This window comes from Astatotilapia calliptera, chromosome 23 (genome assembly GCF_900246225.1).
Source record: "Astatotilapia calliptera chromosome 23, fAstCal1.2, whole genome shotgun sequence".
NCBI lineage: Eukaryota > Metazoa > Chordata > Actinopteri > Cichliformes > Cichlidae > Astatotilapia > Astatotilapia calliptera.
The window spans coordinates 3,869,636-3,889,102 of record NC_039323.1 but is presented as its reverse complement, the minus strand read 5'-3'; the positions used below and the strand labels follow the sequence as shown (position 1 = coordinate 3,889,102).

Sequence of the window (19,467 nt, the reverse complement as noted above, 5' to 3'; positions counted from 1 at the left end):
AAGTGCATAATCAAGAAGAACATAAAAGGGCACTTTGTCATTTTGGTGCTATGATTTCTTTCACTCCATAAATACTGCTACAGCACAGCACATATCCAAGGCCCAGGAAACAGTTGTGTTTATGTTCCCCCATTGGAACAGACAACCGGAACAAGTACAAATGCATAAAACCACACTTTCACCATTGCTGTGACTCTTTCTGCTGTGTAGCTGAAGTTGCCTCCAGGTGGTCAGTGTAGGTATTGCTAAAACAGTGTGGAAAGCAACATGAAAAAGGAGCATGTGTGTGCCCTTAAATTACCCCCCTTTCTAAAAACCCAACCCTACTGCAGACATGTGAACACAAGAGAAAAATCAGGGCTCTTTCATACATTACATTGCACATTAAAGAGGACTGGAATGTTTTAGCAGAAGACGCGAGAAGAAAGGACACGTAAACCCCACTGTGGATATGATGAGTGACATGTGCTGGCATTACTCTGTAATACGGTGAATCATAATCAATTTTTTTATTTATATATATATATATATATATATATATATATATATATATATATATATATATATATATATATATATATATATATATATATATATATATATATATATATATATATATATATATATATATATATATATATATATATATATATATATATATATATATATATTTTTTTTTATTTTTTTTTTTTATATATTTACACGATGCATTTACATAGATGTGGACATTAAGGAAAGAGCTAGACCACCCTGTCAGGACAAATATCTAGCATAATATCTTGTGTGTGTGTGTGTGGGGGGGGGATTGTACGCATCACTTTGGAAGCACAGGTGACAATCGAAATATTATAAAAACACATGAGTGTAATACATGTATTCTTTAAGTATAATCTGGTCTTTTGTTGGTCATAAGGATCAAATACAGCGCTGCCTAAAGGTTTGTGGTGACTGGGGACCGTCCTTAAGGAAAAGGATATTTGTTTTTATGTAATAGCGCATTAAATTAATGATAAATGGAATTATTCATCAGGAACCATCACTGAGCTTTAATGGAAGATCAAGCATACATACCCTGTTTTCAGCAACCATCGCCTCTGGCTTCGAATGTTGCATCGTGTCACCTAACGCAAGTTTATCATGTAAGAAGCTGAAGAATGCTGTGCTGACTAAAGAAGCAAACGATGCGGCTAGTTCAGCGTCTGGAGAATCAGCCTTTGTGTGTTGGATTAAAGGCTCAAAACGCACCTGAAAAAGTTATATTCTTGATCAAAGAAATGCAACAGCACTTCCTACTCACTTCAAAACTAGTCTAGACAAATACATTCTTTTAAAAAGCTGCCAGATGAGGAACTGTGAGGCGTTTCTGTGTATTTCTCAGACTTGTCCTATTGTTGTTCAGCTGGGCACTGGGGTCTCCCACTTCTCTTTCTCCTCTGGTTAGTGCTCTTCTGTGCACAGAGTTTTGGCAATGTTGTACATGCAACGTCCTTAATCTCTAAGAAGAAGAATACTTTTTCTTTTTTTTGTATCCAATCCATATGGTATTTAGCTGTGCACAATCAGCTTTTGAACATGATAAACTCAGGAAATGGCTGCTTAAAAAATTAGCCTCTCTAGTTACGTAGATATTAAAACTCTCTCAAATTTGATGAACGAATCCCTTAATTATTATCCGTCACTGCCGAAAGGTTGGATCTTTCTTAGTATTTAAGGACGTGACCGTTAAGAATCTTTCACTCTTGTGCCTACACTGAAAATATTAATTAATGGGGGGTGGGGGAGAAAAAAAAGAAATGAGATTAAATATGTAACAGAGCCCACAGCAGTTAGATCCACAGGTATTAAAGGAAGACTGGTAAACCAAGGCGGGGGGGTAGACTTTTCCTAATTACATAATGACGGGACAAATCAGAAGGAGGAGGAAGACAAATGAAGAAGGATAAAACAGATCAGCGTGTGCTCTGTCCAGTTATGTCCAGTGGGGGGACACGGTTAAGGCGATGGTGGTTGCCGACGCACTCGTCTTCTCACAGCAGCGTGCAGCGGAAGAAACTGCTCTTCTTGGGTTGTTCTGTAATCTTTACTCCTTGATTGCTGCCCTGTGGGTTGTTTCCCTCCTAAAATGCACAAATGTTAAAGCCCATTAATTAGAAAAACATCCAAGACACCAGAAAACACCATTAACACCATACCTACTGAAACTACTGTGGGTAAGCTATTAATAGAGTTTTCACTTCTCTACTTTCTTACCAGCTTCTTGTCCATTTTTGCCTTAATGTCTCTGGCAAGCGTTAAGAAGGCCTGCAGACCAAAAAAAACCCAGAACATATAAGATCATTACACCGCATCGAAGCAATAATTCAGTACAATTATCACTAAGAAATAAATAATAAACAACAAGACGATGTAATCCCAAACAAGTGTTCCAGCAATTATCACAGGGAATCTAAAGTGTTTGGACAATAACTCGTTTTTTTATTTTGTTTGGCTTTTAACTCAGAGTGGTTTCTTATTACCCTCTATTTATTATTAGAATAATGAAAACATCAAAAATAATCAATGTTTCATTGGATGTGTTGTTTTGGTGCCTTCTATGGCAAACATGTGCTATTAAAAAGTGCTCTATTAATAATTCATTTTCCTCTTAGGGTGGTTTGTTTGTGCGGTTTTGAATACGATGATTAGATTCAGGCACAGCTCAGAACAACCACACCGAGACTCTTTGGAGGAGGTCGTTTGACCCAACTACAACGTGTAGGCTGCAAGTTTGAGAGTACCACACATGTGCCGAGGGCAAAAACTGTAGTCATTAACCACGAAATGAAGTGAGGGCTAACTAAACTCTCCCTGTAATCCACTGTCAGTGCGTCCCAGGGCGGCTGTGGCTACAATGTAGCTGCCATCACCAGTGTGTGAATGTGTGTGTGAATGGGTGGATGACTGGATGTGTAAAGCGCTTTGGGGTCCTTAGGGACTAGTAAAGCGCTATACAAATACAGGCCATTTACCTTCATACTGTATTTGTTTTCAAGATTGTTTATTGTCCAGATGTGTCTGTGGCGCAAACTGATAATTCTTGTGTCTTTTATAGTTCCACATTTGGTTTGGTTGGAGTTTTCTCCATGTGAAAAGAAACCGAATACAAAAAAAACAAGGAAAAGCTACGAGTTTACAACAAAGTGCATGTGCATGTGAAAACGCCCCAAGACCAGAGGAAACCCAGTGAGGGCAGTTTGGTGTGCTGCACTCAGACTTCCTTGCCTCTGGCTTTAGGACTTTGGGGGAGACAGGGATATTAATCTGAGCAGTAAGAAGATATGTGGAGGGATTACACTTATTACGATTGAAAATTGGGGAAATCCCAGTCGTGTCAAAGCTCAGAAACATTCCTGCGGCCTGAATACTGAATTACTAGCTGCTGGAATGCGACCATATTACTCGATGAAGGAATTCATCTTTGCTATATCTCTTTGTATCCACTTTGAAGGAGCAAAAGGTGTGGATTCTGTGGCTGCGCATGATTAATGGATTCTGACCACACTGCAGCTGGAAACTTTCTCTAATGTGTTTAAAGACACAGAAACTCTTAACCATGTCATGCCATAATAGCCACATTCATTTCAGATAAAATTATCTCCTTCTTTTTTACATTATTAATTGTAGTTATATTCATGGTGTATTTTGGTTTTCATGTAATTGAATGTTGTAACTTTGTGTATTATGAATGTAAGCCCAACAAGGGACAATAGTTAGAAATTAGCAATAGCTATAAACTTATGTGCAGTACATCAGTTTCATGCTTTATATTTGGACTATGTTAAACTGCACTGTCCCTTTTAAACAAAGAATAAAAAGAAAGATTTAAGATCATTATTTGATCATATTAAAAGTTTTGATTTATTGGATCTGTAGTACTTTACCTTTCAAAGTTATTTTGAACTGTTATATTCTACCTATATATTTAGTCACGTCGTTTATGCTTCAAAGAAAAACTTAGCTAAGAGTATCAAAGTCATTTCCCAACCTTTGGGATAAATAAATATTATTATTAATAATAATAATAATAATAATAATTCTTTTTCTTATAACGTATAAATATTTGGTTTTAGGTATGCTTGTAATATTCTGATAGAGCTGCTTGAACCTGCTTCCTGCTAATAGGAAGTACAATTGTGTCGTTGTCCGGTGTGGATTTCAAGAGTTAAAAATGATTTAACATCTGAGCTGTCGCACATGTGCTGTCCCCTAGTTTTACAGAGTAAAAACATAAATTAAGCTGGCCATCTTCCACAACACCACTTTCAACAACTAGCAAATAATTACTGAAAACTGAACTCACATTCTCCACGTTGATGTTCGCCTTCGCACTGGTCTCCATAAATTTGATACCGTACTCCAGCGCCAGCTAACAGCAGAAGAAAAGAGTCATTAGTGGGACTATTCAGACACTACTTTTATTTTGCAGGGACCTCAGAGTAACATTATCACCGACAAATCAATTCCCACCTTCTCTCCTCTTTCTTTGGACACTTGACGCTTGTCATTAACGTCACACTTATTCCCAAGGACCATCCTTTCCACGTCTGCTGATGCATGCTGTGAAAAAGAAACTCATGGTGAACAGGTAGGAAAGCTACCTCATATATACTAAGAATATACTGGTATGTTTTCACCTTGTTCAATGCCACCAGCTCACCAGTAAATAAGAACATTGTTACTAAAGGTAACTGATGTTGATGTTTATCTGCTGTGTATTTTACACTCATTAAATACTGTGTTGGTTATTTATAAGGCTGACGAAGAAGGCCTCTGGATTTTTTTTAGTTATTTATTTTTTCACCAAAAAAAATCTTTATCGTGAATGATTAAAACTTTTGCATGAATCTGTATGTTTACATTTAATGTAGTAACATTAAAATAGTTCTGCTATTACGTTATAATTATAATTTTGCTTCTCTGGTACAACAGGGAGAATGAATAACAAATAACAATGCAAAACATGGGCATAAACATCAGCTATTGTCCAAATTGATATTCTAAGCACAAGAAATTCAGATTTGATACCAATTGTTGAGCCCTAACACAAAAATTATAATTACAACTATTCTGTAAAACCCAAATAGATTAAGCTGCTTAAATAAACCTAGCCCTGCAGGAGGATTTGGACTTTTATTTGTTGACAAAATTACAAGGAAAAGGATGTGCAGAAGGCAAAACAAGAGGGTTCCTGCAAAACAGGGCCTAGCACAATAACTGCTTTATCTTAATTATCTGGGTATAATAATTTTAATCGTAACAGAAACTGAATCAAAACTACAGCGTTACTCTATAGCACTTTGTAGAAGATCAAAATCAATAATTAACCAAAGAGGAAGAAATCTGAACAGAAAGAACTAGAAAAGTACGAGTAATGCAAGGTTTTTACCTCTTCTATATTCCGTATCCAGTTCTTGATGTTTTCAAAGGACTTCTCATTGGTAATGTCAAACACTAACATGATGCCCTGCAGAGGTCATAGAGCAGAAGACATAAGAAAACACAGTAACCTAAGATCAGTGCTGTCATCGCGTACTTCTTGAATCTATCTGATCCACAGAAACAGAGCTGAGAATCAACTCTAATGAAAATATGCAGCTCATGTAACCACTGTGAGATAACCACTTGTTATTAATTAGCACTATGTCAATAAAACGAAACTGAGATGAAACATCGTCGACCGGTGATGAGTCATGTTGTGCTGGAGCAAAGTAAAAGGACTTTGATCAAAGGTAAGAAGGTCCAATTAGGTTTACAAATACAAGCATACTAACTGTATGCTTGTAGGAGGGACTAGCAAAAACTGCCAAGGTGCTGTAGTGAGCACACCTGATTTTTCAGGTGTACATGGCATTAACAACAATGTGGGGTGTGGTTCTAGTAGAGGTTTATGCTGCAGTACATACATCATTTCACCTACTCCATTCCCAGAGATTATCTCAGCTAATGTATCATCTGAAAGGCTAACGATGCAACTTACCATGGCTCCTCTGTAGTAGGCTGTTGTGATAGTCCTGAACCTCTCCTGTCCTGCTGTATCCCTACACAGAAGATACATCTGTTAACTGTCCTCACAGAACACATTAAGGGTATAACAGCTTTTTTAGAGATTTTTTTAAAAGCATACAAAATAGGGAGCAGGACCAAGTTTCCGAGTGTTCCATACAAGTGTTGGTGACTTTCCTCGCTTGACACAATCCTATTCTGGTCAGTTACAGTAGTAGATACTGTCCAGCAGTTATACAATAACTTGTTCAGCTAACACCAACAATGTGAGGTCATTACCGTTTGTGACGCTAGGTACCCAAGCCAAGGCTGTGTGGTATTTTGCTTTTGAATTTATCTCAAGTCTTATGAATAGGGGGACAAAGAAAATAATTCTAAGAATATCAAGTACTTCTTGTCTTTCTCTAAAATATACAGGATTAGATTTAGGGTAAGACTTAACATTAACCCCAAGAAGGGTTAGACCAATGGTGGCCAGACCAAATGTGGGGAGTACAAAGAGTCTGTTTGATTGGGAACTTTCCATCTGTAAGTTAATAAATACACACAGAAAATACAGGTATGGCAGTGATCATGTAGATAAGTAAATACAAGTAAATACCTGTTTTTAACGATAACATTGTTATGAAACATTCTTTCTGATTTAAATAATTTAAATAATAAATTTCTGATTTAAATTAGTTTGTGTTGCTGTCAAATTGCATTGCATCATACTGAAATGCTTCTTCATCAGAAATGCTTCTCATTTTAGAACAATTATTCTAAACAGTAAAGAGTGCAGGCATGCTGAATTATGCTGCTGACTTTCAGTTTGAAGGCAGCTTAATATCACTGTCATCCATCACCAAACCCTGTCAGATGAAGACAATTTATGGACTTGTCTATCTTACCATATCTGTAGCTTGATCTTCTTTCCATCTAATTCTATTGTTCTGATTTTGAAGTCAATACCTGAAGAAAATAAAAGTCACATCAATTGTCTTTTAGAAGCACCACAAACTTTGCCTGACCACCCCACAGACAGTAACAATATCTGTTTTTAATGCACGAGATAATTCACACTTTTGTAACGTTGGCAGCATGAGTGCGAAGTACAGGGCAGTCTGTCATAAGGGAAATGACAGTGCCAACTATCACTGTTAGCTTTGAAGCATGCTAGCTCAGTTTACCCCTGTTAAAGTATTTATTACGATAAAAATGTCAGGTGGGGTGCACTCTCATGGAAATCACATATATTTGAGGTTGCCAAATATTCAGGCCGGTTACAACGTCTGTGAGGTTTCTGGAAAGCCCCTCTAACTAGCCGGTTGAAAGCTTCCTGACTAGCCTGTAGTACAATATGAATGCTAGCCAGAAAAGTTAGCAGAATTAGCCTGTCGGGATGGGCTACTCCTATGTCTCTTTTCGTCCAAAACCACACCGATAATTCGGCTTTTACCCACCTATCGTGGAGATAAACGTTGAGTTGAAGGCATCTTCTGAAAATCTGAAAAGCACGCAGGTCTTCCCAACGCCGGAATCGCCGATTAAAAGTAGTTTAAACAAGTAATCGTAAGTCTTCGCCATGTTATTAGTTAGCTTACTACTGCGGATATCCCGCCCGTCGCGTACAGGGAGGCGTCACTTCCTGCGAGTTTCTTTTGGACAAATCAAACGTCACTCCCCACTGTCGTCGTGGCTGCTCTCCCGAGGGGGTTTGCTCGTTTTGATGCCTGTGTCCACCCGGGAGAGTGTTGTTAATTAATCGCTTAACTAACCACTGCTCGTAAGAACACAATACTAAGCCGCTGGTTATGTGTAGTCCGAAGGAAACTGGAAACTGCACACAATTGTTTAACCCTGAGAGTTTCTAAGAGTTTTCTACTGTAGCTTTTAATTTATTGTTGCTTCTTATCTTTTTTTTATTTATTCATTTTTACAACAGGTGTTTTTAAGACCTGTTTAGATTTTGTTTTAAAAAATAAATAACTAAAAGGCTAAATTAAAGCAGACCTTTTCCAGTACACTTTCCATTCTCTTACAGCTGTGCTGTTTGTTAAACACGTAGTGTGCATTCAGCACGGACCTACTTAGGCCCCTCCCTTACACGAAGCCTCCGCCTACTCGATTCTTATAACTCAGACCTACACCAAACTACAGGTAGTGACGAGCATAGCGGGCTTAGTTTGCTATATCATTTATTTACATTTGACGAGAAAACCGGACGATCTGAGCAAAAATGTCTGTAAGTGAAAATCTTATTATAATTTTTAGATTTGACTGTTTTTGTTAGAAATATTAGAAAGTAGAACAGTTCTGACTGAGAGAAAGATGCTTTAATAGTATTTTGTGAACTAAGAAATACAACATTGTACTGAATTTTAAAAAGAGTAGCAATAAAGTGAGTAATATTTTTTTTAACTCTTGTAATATTGAACTTGTAGCAACATGTTATATACTGTTATCTGCCCATTGTTCTTGTACTGTACGAATGATGCTTGGGCTTGTCTGGACATGTTGCTCCTCTAACTAGCAATTCATTCTTCAGACTGTAGGGGGCATACGGCTATAAAACATATTGCGGTACATCTCTTAAGACAATCCTGTCTTCTTCTTTCACCTCAGCGGATCATCTGTCTTCATCTCACCCTATCCCCATCATCTTCCACTGTCACCTTTATCCAGTATATCCAATATTCAGCCTCTTCTCTAATTTCCAAACCAGTTAACCTGAGCTGTACAAATTCCTGTCAGCTATGCCTCCTGTCGTTTTGTTAGTGCTGTCTCCAAACCATACATCACAGCAGTTTTACCATGATCTTGTAAATAATCATTTTCATATTCTTATCCCTCCATTAACCCCATCCTGTCAGTAGCAGAACAATTGAATAGCTCATGTTTAAAAAAATAAATAAAAAATGCTCTGCCTTTTCTTGCAGCTGGCTAAGGATCTGATGCACCCAAGTTTTGCCGAGGAGAGGAGGCAGCATAAGAAGAAGAGGCTGGTGCAGAATCCAAACTCTTACTTCATGGATGTTAAATGCATGGGTAGGAATTTTGGCTCATGGTGCAAAGTTTTAGGATTTATTTTTAGTTATGTGTGGCAAGCTCTAATTGATCTGCAAATGCTCATCAGGGTGTTACAGGATCACCACCATCTTCAGCCATGCCCAGACAGTGGTGCCCTGTGCAGGCTGCTCTATAATCCTTTGTAGGCCACGAGGGGGGAAATGCAGACTGACAGCAGGTAAGTACAATGCCAAAAACAGTAGCTTTGAATAAGATCCTCCTAATTTGCTTGCAAGACCTTGCTGAAATGTTTGACATTTCTCCCTCTAGGCTGCGCCTTCAGAAAGAAACAGACATGAACAGTAACGAACCTGGAACCATGCAGCAGAAATACCCAAGGATAATCGAGGCTGAGCGATGCCATGTTGCAAATCCTCAGCAAATAGAGAAATTGCCTCTATTTATCTAAATGAGTACGATTTGACCCCCATGTGGGGCTGAATGAGACAGAATCATCTGAATGCATGTACACTCCAAAGCAGATTGACATAATGAAGCACTTTCCTGTAAAGACATTGTCATTACTTCTTCTGCATGAGTAAAATGCAACAATCAAATTTGCAAAAAACTTCAGACAATTCATGATTTCTGTAAAACATTTTAATAGGTTGACATGGGTGGGGTGGGGGTGGGTGAATGAAGTATTTCATAACAGTCTCAACCAAATGTGAGGCACTCTCAGTGGCTCTGACATGAGATGAAACCACGATGACCATCACAAAAAAAATAAAAACATTTCATGAATTGTCTGTGTTGTGTGTGTTCTTTGGTTTTGAGAGTTCCTCTGGCAAAAAGGAGTGGTGTAAATGAAACAAAACCCAAGGAAAAAAAAAATATAACTTCTCACATTACCTAACATTATTCTACTATATACAATAAGTATCCATGGTTGATAAAACTTGACTGAGCTTCCAGTGGTTTGGGGTTTAGCTCACTCATATTGTAAATATTGGCTACACAATGGCATATTGTTGGTAATGATGCATTAGGTATCAGTGGTCAGGACGTCCGCATCAGGTTCAACACCTTGGCCAAAGAGGCATTACGTTATAATTAAATGTAAAGAAGTCTTAATCACTGAGCCTTGTTATCAGGTCATCTGTTCACGTGACTGTTGTGCTGTTCTAACACAAAAAGAGACTGAGACGAGCACAGATCTGTCAAATATCTGTTAATTTGCAGCCACTGGAGATAAAATGGAATAATAATAAGAAAAAAAAATGTTGACTAACTTCAAATCACCAGTAGGTGGCGCTTAAAAGCCACACAAGACTGAGCAAACCCCTATGCCATATGTAGCCTATGTATTAAAAATAATCAGAAGTGTAATGTATGTGCACATAATGTGTAAAATTAAGTCTGTTTAAGTGGTTGAGTGACCAAATCTGAGGTTTCTTTGGACAAATTTAGTGCCAGTTCTTTGTAAGTGGTCAAAAACGAATTTCTACAAGAACATCTGTAGGTTTAAAAAAAATAAAGTAGCAGTGGATTCAAAAAATCTTTATAAAAAAAAAAAAAAAAAAAAAAAAAAAAAGTTGTGCTTGAAAAAAAAAAAAAAAAAAAAAAGGGGACAAGCATTAAGTTAATCCCCCTTTAGGTGGGGAATAAAGATTTTACAGCTCGAAAGGCGGAATGGAGTCGAACGTTTAATGGAATGTTAATGACGACCTCATCCTCTCCAGCTTCCTCTGTGTGTGTTTATAAGCTGTTCAGCTCCTGCAGGGTCTGGTCCAGGACTTGGTGCATGCCCAGATTCTCCTCTTTGGCATGTGATAGTTTCTCTGGGGAGAAGAAGAAGAAGAAATATGACACTGTGAACCCTCAATCACCAGTTAGCAGTGCTCGCTCATTTCATGCCACTGTAATCTCTTCGTGAGGTTTGTCACACAGCACCCCTTTTTTTAAAGACTGCACAAAGGTCGGTGTTACTGGGCAGATGTTTTGCATAACTGGTTTGGTTAAGTTGTGCCACATGCAAAAAATAAAAATCAACCACTACAGAGTACCTTTCATGCATAAACTGCTGGAAGACTGTTAGTGGGATCATACAGGATGGACTTTTTAAAGGACTCGTTTGCTGCACAGTGAAGTCATTCGTATATCCCACCTTGTGGAAATGGCATTAAGATCTATGCAAACTTTATGGACATAGAAATCAGAAACTACCAAAGCGTGTAGATTAAAACCCTGGTGACTGCAAACTATTAATCCACACTAAAACCAGAAATGCTCACCTTTGTAAAACTGATATTCAGATGAACGCGTAGAGTAACAACTAATCATAAAATACACTGTTAATAAGAAAATCATAGTAACCTATATAGTTAGCTCAGACTTTGCATCAAACAGTTCATAATTTCCTTACACACTGGCAACAAACAAACAAAAAACAGACAAAAGCTGCAAACTAGGAAAGAAAACGAGCTTTAATGAATTATGTTTTGCATAGTAAGATGAGCAGAGGCACATACGATCAGAGGAGATGAACATTTAGAGGCACAGCAGACAGAGAGAAAGAGCGAAACATGTCTCTACAGAGATGTCATGTCATTGAGGGCATGGTCCAGCTCCTCGCTAATGGCCTTGTACTTCAGCTTCTGAGCATACAATTCATCTGGACGCCAGAGGTCGACAAGAAGCAGAGGCAGGTGCCAACGACAGCAGCGACACAAGCAAGCCGAAAGCAGGACGAGAGCGAGAGACAGATGGAGGCAAAGAGCAGAGGGAGAAAGGAAGAGACAAAAAAATAGGTCAGCCTTTTTAAAGATGCAGAAATGCTTGGAAGAAAGAATGATGAATACCTAATTATGCTCAAAGCTCTTCACGTTTGTTTTTTGTTGCTGGGGGAGCTTTGAGCATTTAAGACTTTTGTGAAAGTCTCATAAAACTGATCCAATAAATCCATGAACTCAGCTGCCTGTGGTTCAACAACTGAACGATCCTGACCTAAAAAAAAAATATGAGTACATTCTGTCCTCTTTGCTGCCGCTGCAGCTTCGTGGCTGACATGGAATACTTGTCCTTCAGTAACAAGGGTCTTTTATTAGCCTGTCTTAGTGAAATAGTTTCCATACATTTGGTTCCTGTGGAAAATCCTCTTTTCCACAGGAAAAAAATTCCAGTGATGCTGAAATAGGACACCTCTTCTAGAACTCAGGCCAAAACTCAGGTAAGTGATTTTGCAACTGTGTATGAAGATGTGCTCGTAGTTCATCAGCAAATAAATCACCATTTAATGAAACTGAACGCATCTTTGCAGGTTCACTTAAAGCTAGCAGACAAAATGATTTGGGCTCTGGGTGGCTGTGGCTACAATGTAGCTTGCCATCACCAGTGTGTGAATGTGTGTGTGAATGGGTGGATGACTGGATATGTAAAGCGCTTTGGGGTCCTTAGGGACTAGTAAAGCGCTATATAAATACAGGCCATTTACCATTTACCATTTATATGTTCTGTTAAAAAAAGAAAAAGATTTTGGGCCACAGATGCTGCAAATCCCCCAAAAACCTCAATATGAATGTGACTCTCGTACCTTCCAGGTCATCAATGCTCTTTTCCAGTTTGGCAACTGTCCTCTCGGCAAACTCTGCACGGGTTTCAGCCTGGGAGGAATTCAGACAAAGCATGTCAAAACAAACTGATGAGCGCCAACAAACACATCCATCATGAAAGACTGCAACAGGAGAGCTTTTCAGCCAGCCTTGCTAAGCTTATGGAAATGTCACATTTAACATTTTAGTGATGGGGGGGAAAATGCTACAAATGTCTCTGAATGACTGGATTATTCTCACTATTATAATTTTATTCTTAATTCTGTGAAAACACCATCATCTCACCTCCTTCAGTTTGTCAGTCAGAACTTTGATCTCCTCTTCGTACTTGTCTTCTTTTTCTGAGTACTGGTGACAGACAGAGAGGCAAAGAAACAGCATTAGCTCACACTTAGCTTTCAGCAGCAAACGTGCACACAATGGGAGCACAAAACGGCACCATCCCAGGATTATTATTGCTTTGAGAGCTCATGGCGCCACTCCCTCGCTGGCACGTAACAGGAAAGGTGTTGGCTTGTCCTGGGAACAAGTTCTGCTGTTACGCTAACCACTGCAGGTCGGTTTCAAAGACAAGCCATGCCATATTTGCTAAAGAAAAGTTGTCATGAGGTAAACCTGGCATGAGGTAAACCTGGCATGCCGTTGCACTGCATGCCTGTGCACGGGCGGGAATGAAGCAGACACATTTCTGAGTGCGGCAGGTTTCTACTGGCTGCTTATATACACACACCTGAAACACCTTACGTAGCCAGTAACACCACTCATACACACATGAAAAAGACAAAAAAAAGCCTCAGTGGCTAATTTGTCATGCGGTAGATAAGTTGGTGTGCAAACATATATTTAAACAGCTGCATATCAAAGGAGTTCAGGTGCCGAGCTCCCTTATATAATAGCTTGAGTGCAAAATAAATGGTTTTAAGGAGGGCCTGATGATACACAGTTATAATGGAGGTAGTATGAAACAGTCCTTTGCCATGTGGTCTCTCTCTCTCTCTCTGAGGACAGCTCACCCAAATTACGGTGCACCGAGCCATGAGTAAAGCCCTAATGATAGGATTCGTGTGTGCATGGTGCCAGACTTGGTGTTCAGTATATATATTTAGTTTTTCTGTTTGTGTTTGTGAAAGACAATGAAAGCAACTGCCTAAAGTTTTAGTTTGTTTTGTCATATTATTAGATGTTCACAAATCACATTGATGCATTTTGACAGGAAACCTTTTTTTCCCTCCTTTACTGGATAAAATCAGATTTTTTTTTTTCTATATTTGGAAGATTCTTGTTTGGAAAAACATCACCAATCTCCAGAAAGCCAAAGCAGAATTATTACTTCTTAAAGTGTCAATGCATTTCGTCTTGTACCTTCTCAGACTGGGCTTCTAAGGACTTCAGGTTGTTGGTCACATTTTTCAGCTCCTCCTCTAGGTCACTGGCTTTACTGTAAGGAGAATCCCACACATACTTTGTTTTAATCTGCGAGCCGCACAAGAGACCATGCATCTGTATGAGAGTCAATGGATTTATACATTTGTGCGCTTATTGCATTTACCATTCTGAGAGCTCGGCCCTCTCCTCAGCTCTCTCCAGCTCGCCCTCCAAGATCACCAGTTTACGAGCCACCTGAGAAAGAAAAAGAGAAATATTTTAAACTCAAAAAACTAAGAGGCTATTAACGATCTGAATAAGGGAATTTCTCTCTTGCACTTAAGCCGTCACTGTCAGAATCACCTCCTCGTATTTGCGGTCGGCCTCCTCTGCGATGTGTTTGGCCTCCTTCAGCTGCATCTCCTGAATCTCCATCTTCTCCTCATCCTTCATCGCTCGGTTCTCAATCACCTTCATTCCTCTGGGATGACAGGACACAGCGTGAGGAGAGGACAGACTTTCTTTTGTGAAAGTCAGGTGAACTAGATAACACATGTTCTCCCGCGCAAGGCAGACTTTTTCTCCACTTGTGTCTAATGCGAATAAGAAACTGACCTCTCGCTCTCATCTGCAGCCTTCTCTGCCTCCTCCAGTTTCTGCAGCGCTGTGGCCAGTCTCTCCTGGGCACGGTCCAGCTCCTCCTCCACCAGCTGGATCCTACGGTTAAGAGCTGCTACCTCACCCTCTGCCTGCAAAGGAAAAAAAAAAAAAAAAAAAAAATAGGAAGAACTTTAGTCATGCATTTATTCAACTTTAAGTCACCCGAAGTTGTCTGTCGTCCTCCACCATAAAACAGGAAGAGAAGGAAATGACACAATGACAGAAGTCGGGGGAAAGAACTTTTCACCCTGTTTTCAGCAATTGTTGCAACAAAAATCAGTGAATGTCCAAACCAACCAGAAGGACGTAATTTTAAAAGTAAAAGGGAATAAAAATTAACATCTTGTAGATTTAAGCAAGGCCTGTGTGGACAGGATATGGTGATGTCCTGTCTACACTTCCCTAACAACTACTGTTATCAGGAGGTTGAATCTCTGTCTTTTTTCAAACTTAGTTCCTCATCCAACAAATTGATGCATCACTTTAAAACCAAACCACATCTATTATGAACAAAAGTCCAAAAATGAACTCAAGTGTTGCATATTTCACCACATGAAACACTTTTTTTTTTTTAAAGCTGTCAATGGAAGAGCAGCTATACAGTCACACAGTACAATGCCTACCCAGAACTCTGATAAAAATATTTAAATACAGCCACCTGAATATAATCATGGTGCTATGACGACAGGGAAATATTCACCCTTATCATTCATATCCTAATCCTCACTAACAAAGTGAATCCAAACAAAGGCTGCAAGTGAGTGAGTGAGTGAGTGAGTGAGTGAGTGAGGGGGAGACAGTGTAATCTACTCTGTGTGCTCTCTGGGGTCACTCGGGTTTCTCAAATCAAAATGTGACGGTTAAAATGTGAAATGGAGGCAGCTGGAGGTCGTTGGGAGATTCGTCCATAAAAGCAGGGCCCAACTCTAACCGTCTTTAATGAGAACATGCTGCATCTGGCTGGAAAGTGTAATTCCTTACAATGTAGCAGGACGTCTGAGCGAAACATTTAGACAAACTCAATTTCCGGTGATGCTCAAGCCACAACTGGGCAAAGGAGGGAGAACGAATGGGCTTCTGCTCGTCTGCCCTCGATAAACAAAAAGCCAGAAAGAGGAAAAAAGAAAGCAAACAGACAACTACACAAGAATTTCCTCTGTTGGTCGGGGAGTTTATCCAACAATCATCTCCTTGGGAGTTGCATTCAAAGTAAAAACTGACCTCAGTCTTAGCATAACACAAAGAACCTGCTGTTAAAATGAAAGTTCACAACCAGACCGATAAGTTGCTGAACCATTCACTGAAACCCGGAGTACTCACACAAGTTTATTATGTTTACAACCTCGCAGGCTGTATTCTCTGCTCTGATGAGGGCAGCAGTTAGTAGGTCAGTGACTCATTAGCCAGTTTTTCAGTCCAGCAATCGCTCTGATCAACCGTCAGTGTCTCCACCATTCAGCTTACAGGCAGAGGAGTCATTCTGCGCAGAAACTGGTGACCGAAAGTCACAAATAGAAAATGAGATGACTGATAAGAAGGACCAATGCAAAGAAAAGAAAAAACAGAGAGCTTAAATATACTGAGACTTCCATTCTGTCATAGACTCGATATGTTCAGGAAATCCAAGCATGATGGCACAGGCTTCATTCTCATTTTTAGTATTTTCTCCATCTTGCATCCATCTAATCTAATCTTGGCCTGGTGACCCGCCACTCCCACCGCCGGTCGTCTGTGTGTTTTTTTTTTTCCACCCTCTTCTTCATCCTCTCCCAGGTCCTCCCCTGCTGCACAGAAAGCTCACAGGGGAGGCCACCCATACGAGACAGGAAATGTCTGCCTAACTATCGCTGATGTGTCTCAAAACCGCTGGCACTTGACAGACGTTGAAAACCGAACCGGACACAGAATGAATGAAAAATCATAAATCGCTCAGAACATCTTGAAATCTCATCAGCAGTGTCGCTCGCACAGGTCTGCATCCATCAACGCCACATCTGGCTGCCCAGAAACGTTACCTAGTATTCAACTGCAACCTGAAATAACAGATATTGGTACTTCCTGTGTCCTGAATGGAGCAATATCCAGCACGCAAACAAACATGCTATTCATCTGTTTTAGGTCAGCTACGTTAGCGCACCAGCTGCTGTAATGTGCTTCCAGACACGCACACGCTCTGCAAACATGCAAACAGACACTCTTATTGCACCAATCTCTGCCTCTCTCAAACATACATACACACACACACATAATTACCAGCTATCCAGTCTCCTACCCAGTAAACTGCGTTCAAGTATCAAAACAGACAAACATAAAAACCTCAGCTAACACCGGTATGGTGGCAGTGACAGAAATGTGTGCAACCTGGTGCCTTATCTGCCATCTGCTCATAGCAAAAAAGGCAGGGAGTGGGGGAGCCCCATACAGACAGAGACACCCTTGTGTCAGGTTTAAAAGGAAAAAAAAAAATGAATGTATTTACAGGTTATCTCATGCTTCTAATTGACTGAGCTGTGAACAAAGAAGAGCCTTTCCTGTAAATCCTGAATGCACAGTTTTAGCCACAGACTCTTCTGCAGCTTTAGAAAATCATTTAACCTTGGCCGGTGCAGCCACAAGCCCAGCAGCAAAAGCGGACTGAAAAGTATTCAGAGCCTTTGTGCGAACACGATGTCAAAACAATGTTACCATAAATGCCAAGAAACAAGAAGTAAGGTTAACGATGAGCTTTCACTACTCATCATATAGCAAATGAGGATCTTGAAAAAAGGTGACAGGAAGTACGCTGCCCAACATCCTTTCATTTCCTCCCTTTGATTGTTCTTTCTTTCACTGCTCCGTCTGTCTCTCTGGCCATGCCCCTTCCTTTAGCACCCACTTTTCATTCTTTGGCTGCCAGGGAGGCACCCTGCCTTATATGGTAAAACAAACTATGGAGAATGTTTGTGGTGCAGTATCAGGAAGACTGAGGCAACAACCACGCAGACTTTAAAAGATACTGGGACACAAGTAGCTGCTCTGTTGTCACCGTAAGTTAATATGTCACCAGCTTTCTAAGTCAGGAATGGAGCTTTACTACTCAGTGCAACCAGCAGGCTGTGTGGCTATTAGAGCCACAAGATTCCTAAAGCTTTAGCTCAACATTTCGGGAACTAAATTCTAGTGTGAGATTTAAAAAAAATAAAAATAAAAACCACTGTTAACAATCTCAAAACACAAAACTTTGGGCTGACAAAATAGTTCCCAGCTACAGTGGAGACTATGGATAAGCTGCGGATTTAAAGAGCCTAACTGCCATCATTCCCAGCCAATAAATAGTGTTAATTAGTGAGCTTAGATGGGCTGATTTCAGCAGATTACACTGACTGACTGCCATAGTTTCATTTTATTGTGCAGCAAGAAAGCAGTGCAAGATGTTCCATGACATTAAGCTACCTTTTTAACAGACACTGCATTAGTAAGTGGCACAGACTACGGTACTACTGATGGCATGGAGTGATTCATCTGTCTTAGTTGAAGTTAGAGCACTCGAAGTGAGGCTGCAGACTGCTGGGAGTGACTTAAGAAATACCTGAGTGTATTACATATGTTAGAGACAGCATCAAGGACAAGTGAAAGAGGAATCTAATTACTGGCTGATTTCAGGGCAGTGGGCTAATGAGCGGCACAATGCTGTTGGGGTTCAGTGCAAGTTATTCCTGACTGCCTGCTGCTCTTAAAGTTACTCTGTGTTGGTTCGTGACAGAAAGAAAGTGTGTAATCATTTCCCACAAAGATCTGGCATGCAAAGAAAGCTGCATAAAGTAGAAGCCAGTCTGTCATGAAGTATGTAAAAGACGGTTGTTAAACATTCAGACAAGCATCACAATGAGCTCCTTCAGCGCTAAACAATTTGTCGCCATTTAAAAGCATGTACTCAGACTTTTAGGAGGATCTCGACTCTGGTCTGAGTCTTCAGCTCAGTGTGTCTAATCCTAATCAGAGGCTGATTGCAACCCATTTGTGAACCGCACCACCAGGAATCCACAAACCATAAGAAAAACCAAATTTTTCCAGCGTTGATGCAATCTAACTTTCCAGATAAATATTAACAGGGTGATTTTTACCTGCAGGTCAAATATGAATCCCGGTAATCCGAGTTTCCTTCAGGTTACCATTTCCACTCTGCATTCACAAGCAAACAGACTCGCTGAAGTGACTCACTTTCATGGACTCTAAAAGCAGTTCAAACAACTTGGTGCTGTATACATGCTATTTAACGACATTACAGCAAATTCGCCTGTGCTAGGACTAACCGAACAAATATAACCCACTCCTCGTTTGAATGAGAACCCTCAGCCTTGGCCTGCATAATCAGCAAAGCCACAAGCCACTTACATGGGAGTGTTCCCCAGGATGCCAGCGACTGCCAAAAAGTATCAACATGTGGCAGTTATATTTGGAAAGTTGAGCTATTCCCAGGGAGAAAGTCCAAAGAAAACAGTGAAATCAGGAAGTAATTCTTTCCACAGAATCTGCTGGAGACTCCTAGAGGCCCAGCAGAAAGCCTTAGCTGACCGCACAAAGCAACAAACGAACACCTTTAGCTCAGCAGATGAGTGTGGGGACGTCGTTTTTCACGATAAGCATTTTTTTGAATGGCTTCCTGCAATTTACTCTCGATATGAGATGCAAGTAAACAAATACAGTTGCCATAAGTGTAGGATGCAACTTCAGTGCGTCTAATTAAATGTTGTAGTGCAAAAAAAGACTGCAGACTTCTGCTCTACATGGAGAGAATAGTGTTAGTAACTATAAGAACATA

The 19,467-nt window shown here is 39.9% G+C and overlaps 3 protein-coding genes across 8 annotated transcripts in view; 1 reads left to right on the top strand and 2 right to left on the bottom strand.

The window, feature by feature from the left end:
* Positions 1 to 1,022: 1,022 nt before the first annotated feature.
* Positions 1,023 to 7,936, bottom strand: LOC113016409 (ras-related protein Rab-8A). The gene is made up of 8 exons (XM_026159227.1): positions 7,485 to 7,936; positions 6,933 to 6,993; positions 6,017 to 6,077; positions 5,426 to 5,503; positions 4,507 to 4,596; positions 4,340 to 4,405; positions 2,251 to 2,301; positions 1,023 to 2,117 (listed from the first exon to the last, which is right to left on the bottom strand). Exons 1-8 carry the CDS (start codon positions 7,606 to 7,608, stop codon positions 2,028 to 2,030), a joined length of 621 nt encoding a protein of 206 aa, XP_026015012.1. The 5' UTR covers positions 7,609 to 7,936; the 3' UTR covers positions 1,023 to 2,027.
* A 195-nt stretch (positions 7,937 to 8,131) lies between these two features.
* On the top strand, positions 8,132 to 9,777 carry LOC113016410 (40S ribosomal protein S27-like). Of its 2 annotated transcripts, none has more exons than XM_026159229.1 (4): positions 8,132 to 8,266; positions 8,961 to 9,069; positions 9,158 to 9,268; positions 9,361 to 9,777. In XM_026159229.1, the coding sequence occupies exons 1-4, from the start codon at positions 8,261 to 8,263 to the stop codon at positions 9,387 to 9,389; spliced, it is 255 nt and encodes an 84-aa protein (XP_026015014.1). In that variant the 5' UTR covers positions 8,132 to 8,260; the 3' UTR covers positions 9,390 to 9,777. The 2 variants fall into 2 exon arrangements, with proteins under 2 accessions (XP_026015014.1, XP_026015013.1); XM_026159228.1 differs by lacking the exon at positions 8,132 to 8,266 and adding an exon at positions 8,430 to 8,843.
* Positions 9,778 to 10,655: 878 nt separating this feature from the next.
* The window catches only part of tpm4a (tropomyosin 4a), a 32,202-nt gene continuing 23,390 nt past the window's right edge, over positions 10,656 to 19,467 (bottom strand). For 2 of the 5 annotated variants that reach the window (XM_026158509.1, XM_026158508.1), the window contains 7 exons: positions 14,622 to 14,755; positions 14,370 to 14,487; positions 14,191 to 14,261; positions 14,004 to 14,079; positions 12,927 to 12,989; positions 12,623 to 12,692; positions 10,656 to 10,871 (listed from right to left, as the gene is read on the bottom strand). In XM_026158509.1, the coding sequence (XP_026014294.1) occupies positions 10,789 to 10,871; positions 12,623 to 12,692; positions 12,927 to 12,989; positions 14,004 to 14,079; positions 14,191 to 14,261; positions 14,370 to 14,487; positions 14,622 to 14,755 (615 nt within the window). In that variant the 3' untranslated portion in view covers positions 10,656 to 10,788. Of the gene's footprint in view, positions 10,872 to 11,493; positions 11,705 to 12,622; positions 12,693 to 12,926; positions 12,990 to 14,003; positions 14,080 to 14,190; positions 14,262 to 14,369; positions 14,488 to 14,621; positions 14,756 to 19,467 lie in introns of those variants that run through there. The other 3 variants (XM_026158511.1, XM_026158513.1, XM_026158512.1) reach the window with 2 other exon arrangements.